Genomic DNA, 6528 nt, shown 5'->3' on the forward strand with positions numbered 1-6528 from the left:
ACAAAAAGAGGGGTGGGGCTGGGCAAGCAGACCACAAAACCACATAGGGTAAGTCATCACTAATAAGCACATGAAGCAAGCAAGATGTGTACCTCTAAAGAGAATGCGTTTGATGAAATGTATCAACTTATCAGACCATTTCACAAGCTGCACGGTATTCTTGTTCCAGAATTTATGACGGCAGATCATTTTGACTCCTTAGCCACCGTCCAACTTGATGCGAGCGATGTGTGGATCTCAACTTTCCCCAAAGCAGGAACAACTTGGACACAACAGATAGTCAAGTTGATTCGCAATCAAGGTGAAGAAGATGACGTACAAATCTCAAAGAGTGTTCCTTGGGTGGAGAACTCTAATTATGCTGACATTGACATACCCTCACTGCCAAAGCCTCGTACGTTTAAGAGTCACATGCCGTACGAACTAATGCCCTGTGGCATTCCGAACACCACCCCCTGCAAGTACATCTATGTTACACGCAATCCAAAAGATGTGGCCGTATCGTTGTACTTTCATTACCAGCGATCTCACGCTCTACCAGACAAAAAAATTGATTGGAATCTCTTCTATTGCAACTTTCTTAATGGGAATGTAGAATTTGGAAATTTTCTGGACCACGTTTTGAGCTGGTGGCCACACAGAAACGATGCTAATGTTCTCTTTCTCAAGTTTGAAGATATGAAAAGAGATTTACGAGCAGTTGTTGCACGCATAGCACACTTCATTGGAGCTGACATTTCAGACGAGATTGTTGCTAAGGTGGCAGATAAAAGCACATTCAAAGCAATGAAAGCCAACGCTGCAGCTAACTACTCCTGGAGCAAGACTGATAATCCTGGCACAACTGACTTCATGAGAAAGGGAGAAGTGGGAGATTGGGAGAATTACTTCACTGCTGAGCAGTCGGAGGAGATGGACAAAGTGTGCAGAGAGAAGTTACAAGGAACTGGATTAGACTACACATTCAAGATTTAAGTGACTATTATTCAATTGGATTGTACAGTAACTGCATGTTCAAGTGTACGTATAATTATGTATACAACGACAATAGGTTCATTGTTCTAGCAACTGTTGTATGTCTTCACTTTAACACAGATAAATATTCTTGATTGCAGCAAGGGTAGAATAGAACACACACACAGAGCACAGTACAGAACCTTCTTATATACAAAGCTAAGTAACTTCTAGATGTTACCACTAATTACAGTTCCAATTCTAGCTAGATTGTTCTAGATATATTACAGTATACTAAATAATAAATATCTAAGGAATTGTAACAAGATTCTAGTCTCCAAAGTCAAACACTAGTCCAGTGTCCTTGAGCTTCTCTTCACAGAGTTGGTCAATCTCTGCAGATTGCTCGGGTGTCAGGCGGTTCCTCCAGTCACCCACCTCCCCCTTCCTCATGAATGGAGTTGAACCAGGGTTAAACATAAAACTAACGGCCGAATAATTGGCAGTATCGTCCTTTTTCATTGAATCAAAAGATGTTTGAGCAACAACTTTATCAATCACCTCATCGGAGAAGTCAGCACCAATGAACGTTGCAATACGAGTGATGGCTGCTCGTGGATCCTTCTTCATATCTTCAAACATGAGAAAGAGAACATTATCTTCGTTTCTGTGAGGCCACCAGCTCAAAACATGATCAAAAAAGTCCCCAAAGTCAACGTTTCCATAGATGAAGTTGCGGAAGAAGATATCCCAATCCAATGTAGCGTCTTTCCTAACCGACATTCGTATGTAGTGAAAGAAATACGAGACTGCCACATCCTTTGGGTTACGAGCAACGTAGATGTACTTGCAAGGAGTGGTGCTTGGTTTACCACAAGGCATTAAGTCGTACGTCAAGTGGCTCTTGAAGGCACGAGGTTTCGGTAAAGTGAAGAGGTTGACTTTGAAACGGCTTTGATCACTGTTTGCTTCTGCCCATGGCACACTTAGCATTAATTGAACGCCATCTTTTTCTCCTTTGTTTCGGATTAGTTTCACGATATTTTGTGTCCATGTTGTTCCAGCCTTGGCGTAGGTAGCTATCCACACATCACTAGGGTCAAGGGGGAGACTGGCTGCCTCTGCAATGTTCTCAGGAGTAACAAAAAATGGTATATTCAGTCCAGCATGAGTAAAGATGCTCTGACATTGAGGTTTAAGCACCTGTTTAAATGCTTCCCAAGCGTCTTCTTTGCTCAATGTGGCCGTGGACATCTTCATTCAGATTTTACTGACCTCTAGCTCTGACTACTGACCACAAAATTAATGAAATTCTCATGACCCATTGGTAAAGATCATTAACTTAACCTTGACTTATGTTTTGTTGATTATCTACGCATGTGCAAAGTTTCAGTGGGCTCTTTCATATATACTTCCTATGATCCTTATGACCCTTGTCGCAAAGATGTTTGTACTAGTTGCTGCTGTAAGTTTCTATGTTCTGATGAAGAAATCATGTTCCAAGAAAATAAGATATATTCCTCCAATTGAAGATGTGCTGCTATTAAAAGCCCGAGCAATCACTGCGAACATTAATTTTTTAGTTACAAAACTCCGTTATTACTGGCTACCCTCTTACAATATTGTCTTACATCTGCTGTGAGTGCAACCTGTTAGGTTGCACTCACAGCAGTGGTGGTGAACGGGATCCCGGATATAACACCACTGTCTTTTTTCGTTTGAAGAAAAAAGTTTTGATCTTTGTGTTCTATAGGTGCCCCCCCGCATGTTAGAAACCACTGGCAGTATATAACGTTTGTACGAAAATCAAAATAATAACATGATATCGATCCATTTTCTAGCAATTATTATAGCTATCGAGGGTTTGCACTTTAGTGCTCTAGTTTGTTTGTTTGTTTGTTTGTGACAGGTAAATCTATATACTCACTACATGTAGATTTAATCTTCTACTCAAGGAAATACAGTAATACGATATTCTACTCTCCAAAGTCAAACACTAGTCCAGTGTCCTTAAGCTTCTCTTCACAGAGTTGGTCAATCTCTGCAGATTGCTCGGGTGTCAGGTGGTTCTTCCAGTCACCTACCTCCCCCTTCCTCATGAATGGAGTTGAACCAGGGTTAAACCACAAACCAACGGCCGAATAATTGGTAGTATCGTCTTTTTTCATTGAATCAAAAGATATTTGAGCAACAACTTCATCAATCACTTCATCAGAGACATCAGCACCAATGAACGTTGCAATACGAGTGATGCTTGCTCGTGGATCCTTCTTCATATCTTCAAACATGAGGAAGAGAACATTATCCTCGTTTCTGTGAGACCACCAGCTCAAAACATGATCAAAAAAGTCCCCTGAGTCAACGTTTCCATAGATGAAGTTGCGGAAGAAGATATCCCAATCCAAGGTAGCGTCTTTCCTAACTAAGATTCGTATGTAGTGAAAGAAATAAGAGACTGCCACATCGATCCTTTGGGTTACGAGCAACGTAGATGTACTTGCAAGGAGTGGTGTTTGGTTTACCACACGGCATTAAGTCGTACGTCAAGTGGCTCTTGAAGGCACGAGGTTTCAGTAAAGTGAAGAGGTTGACTTTGAAAAAGCTTTGATCGCTGTTTGCTTCTGCCCATGGAACACTGTGCATCAATTGAACGCCATCTTTTTCTCCTTTGTTTCGGATTAGTTTCACGATGTTTTGTGTCCATGTTGTTCCAGACTTGGGGTAGGTAGCTATCCACACATCACTAGGGTCAACGGGGAGACTGGCTGCCTCTGCAATGCTCTCAGGAGTCACCAAAAATGGTATATTCAGTCCAGCATGAGTGAAGATGGTCTGACATTGAGGTTTAAGCACCTGTTTGAATGCTTCCCAAGCGTCTTCTTTGCTCAATGTGGCCGTGGACATCTTTATACTTCTGCAGATGTGGAGCACTTTTTGCTGGATTTAAAGTCAAGCCTATATAATTATAAGCATGCACCCCGCCCCCTTTTTCCCTGAGCTAAGCCGCTACATAATTACATGTATAACATTCATTACCCATATTGCACTCTTAGCCATACTTATTAATTATACTAATTTTTGTTATGCTAATTAATATAACATACATAAATAACCAATCCTGCACACACTTGTGAAACTCTGCTGCAAAAAAGCCACTCCCCAACTCTGACAATGCCTCCAACCAGTGATGTCCTAGGACTACATTCAAGCAGACAGAACTGAACGAACTTATTACTTTAAGCCTGTGCTACGACCTATGTTATAGTATATGCAGTTAGAACAGTTACAGGTAGAACTAGCAGCACTCTAGCTCAGTGGAAGCCATAAACTTGACCAGACCCGCCCCTTTTAAATGCAGCTGCAGTTTGCTGTGGAGGTTTGTTACATGTTACATGTTACATGTAACAAACCTCCACAGCAAACTTAACTGTACCTAGCTCAGCTCTGATTTAGTCTACCTAGTCTGTTATTATTGTCAACAACATCCGACAATATGCAATAGGTTAGAAACGGTCCGTGGATTTTTGAGGATACGGACTGAATTTACTACGCATGTGCAAAGACTAAATTAGCCGAGGAAGAGCGGCCTGGGATCGAGGCTAAGACTAAATTAGATATTGTAATCAAGATGTTGATGTTTTGTTTCTTTGTACTAGTTGCTGTTGTCAGCTTCTATGTTCTGATGAAGAAATCATATTCCAAGAAAATAAGATATATTCCTCCAATTGAAGATGTGCTGTTAAAGCCCGAGCAAATCACTGCGAACATTTTTAGTTACAAAACTCCGTTATTATCTGGCTACCCTCTTACAATATTGTCTTACATCTATCTCACAACGTTGGGGAGGATTTTAGTCGCTCGGCTTATAATTCCAATGAGCAAGTTGAACATTTTCTCCGACTGTTTTACCGGAAGTTCCTTCATTGACCCACTCTGTACCTCCACCATGCTTCTCAGAAAAGGAAAACAAAAGCATTTTGAACTCTCTTCTTGGCCGTATCAAAAAGTACCCAAACTGTACGTCTTCTTCTCATTACTACAATGCTTACAAGTCTGGACAAACGACACCTTTGGAGATTGCTCATACCGTTCTGGCGGCTATTGAAGACTCTAACAGGGGAGAAAAAGCTCTTCGAGCTATCGTCTCATTCAACCGTGAACTGATTTCGTCTATGGCCGAGGCCTCGACTGAGAGGTGGAAGAATGGTTCTCAACTGTCTGTGATCGATGGAGTACCCATATCAGTCAAAGAGGATATTCCTGTTGAAGGCTACTCTTGCACTTGTGGTACCACCTTTGTTCCTAATTGTGTTACAAAGCTTGGCAAAACATCTTTGACGGTCCAAAAACTCGTTGACGATGGAGCTATCATTATTGGTTTGACTAACATGCCTAGGCTTGGTTGTAACTCGGTGGGAAGCTGCGAGAACAATGTGCACGGACAACCTCGAAATCCTCACAACACAAACTTCTTTTCCGGGGGCAGTTCATCAGGTTGTGCAGTGAGTGTAGCTGCCGGTCTTTGTCCTATTTCTGTCGGAGGAGATGGTGAAGGGTCAGGCCGAGTTCCAGCTGCTGTGTGTGGCGTGTATGCTCTAAAATGTACGCACGGGTTAATGTCTACAGATGTAGAATCCTACGGATCTTTGTTTTCCTTTTCAGTCAAAAGCCCGCTGACAAGTTCTCCATTTGATTTGGCTGTATATATTGAGGCAGTTTGCGATAAAAAATCGGCCCTCGATTTTACTGTTTTGAGTGAAAGTTTGTCTTCTCTTTCTGGACTGACTATTGGCGTTTATTCTGATTGGATGGAAAATGCTGACAAAGAAACTGTTGTTGTTTTCAAAGATGCCATTGAGAAGATGAAGCGTCTAGGTGCTGAGGTGAAGGATATTAAGATTCCAGAGCTTGAAGAGATACGAGTTGCTCATACAATAACGTCTGTCACTGAGCTTTCTTCAATAATGGGGGAAGATGTTACTAATCACTTCTCTGAGCTTGGTCCAGGGGCTATCTTGATATCTGTCATGGGACGATGTTTCTCAGCAATCGAATCCACCAACGCAATGAAGCAACGTACAAGAACTATCAAAGCTCTAAAAAGTATTTTTACCGAAGTCGATGTCATTGCTACACCAACAGCTGGTTGTCCGATACCCCGAATAACACCCGAGTACCTCACAGTGCACGGAGCTTTCGACGGTGAAGCAATTGGAAAATTAGAAACGTTCACCTTTCTTGCTAGTTTCACCGGATTGCCAGCCATAACTATTCCTGTAGGATTGTTGGGCGAGAACTTGCCTGTTGGCCTGCAATTGATAGCTCCGTGGTATCATGATCTCGATCTTATCAAGTATGCATTGGCTATTGAAGACAGTGGGACTTTCCCTAGGCCCAATCCAGACAAGTCATACGATATTATTAAAACTGCAAGTCATTGAACTTTTAATTAGTTAATTTTGTATGTATTCCCTACCATAAAAATTTTTCTATATGCATTCTTGCTTATTCCGTAACCATGCATAAATTATGTAGAGACTGCTATTGTTTGCTGTAGGAATACGAGTGTCACAT

General features: G+C 41.6%; 3 protein-coding genes and 1 pseudogene across 3 annotated transcripts; 2 read left to right on the forward strand and 2 right to left on the reverse strand.

The window, feature by feature from the left end:
• Positions 1–15: 15 nt before the first annotated feature.
• Positions 16–1061, forward strand: LOC135338233 (sulfotransferase 1C4-like). Its single transcript, XM_064534294.1, has one exon. The coding sequence runs from the start codon at positions 85–87 to the stop codon at positions 973–975; it is 891 nt and encodes a 296-aa protein (XP_064390364.1). The 5' UTR covers positions 16–84; the 3' UTR covers positions 976–1061.
• A 24-nt stretch (positions 1062–1085) lies between these two features.
• Positions 1086–2276, reverse strand: LOC135338232 (sulfotransferase 1C2A-like). Its single transcript, XM_064534293.1, has one exon. It carries the CDS (start codon positions 2212–2214, stop codon positions 1285–1287), a length of 930 nt encoding a protein of 309 aa, XP_064390363.1. The 5' UTR covers positions 2215–2276; the 3' UTR covers positions 1086–1284.
• A 484-nt stretch (positions 2277–2760) lies between these two features.
• Positions 2761–3911, reverse strand: LOC135338246 (amine sulfotransferase-like; annotated as a pseudogene).
• A 630-nt stretch (positions 3912–4541) lies between these two features.
• Positions 4542–6470, forward strand: LOC135338328 (uncharacterized). Its single transcript, XM_064534424.1, has one exon. It carries the CDS (start codon positions 5127–5129, stop codon positions 6393–6395), a length of 1269 nt encoding a protein of 422 aa, XP_064390494.1. The 5' UTR covers positions 4542–5126; the 3' UTR covers positions 6396–6470.
• The last annotated feature ends 58 nt before the right edge of the window (positions 6471–6528 follow it).

This window comes from Halichondria panicea, chromosome 7 (assembly GCF_963675165.1).
Source record: "Halichondria panicea chromosome 7, odHalPani1.1, whole genome shotgun sequence".
Lineage (NCBI taxonomy): Eukaryota > Metazoa > Porifera > Demospongiae > Suberitida > Halichondriidae > Halichondria > Halichondria panicea.

Excerpts from the sequence above, each read along its gene's own strand:
- LOC135338232 (XM_064534293.1), bottom strand. The coding sequence starts at position 2,214 with ATGAAGATGTCCACGGCCACATTGAGCAAAGAAGACGCTTGGGAAGCA.
- LOC135338233 (XM_064534294.1), top strand. The coding sequence starts at position 85 with ATGTGTACCTCTAAAGAGAATGCGTTTGATGAAATGTATCAACTTATC.
- LOC135338328 (XM_064534424.1), top strand. The coding sequence starts at position 5,127 with ATGGCCGAGGCCTCGACTGAGAGGTGGAAGAATGGTTCTCAACTGTCT.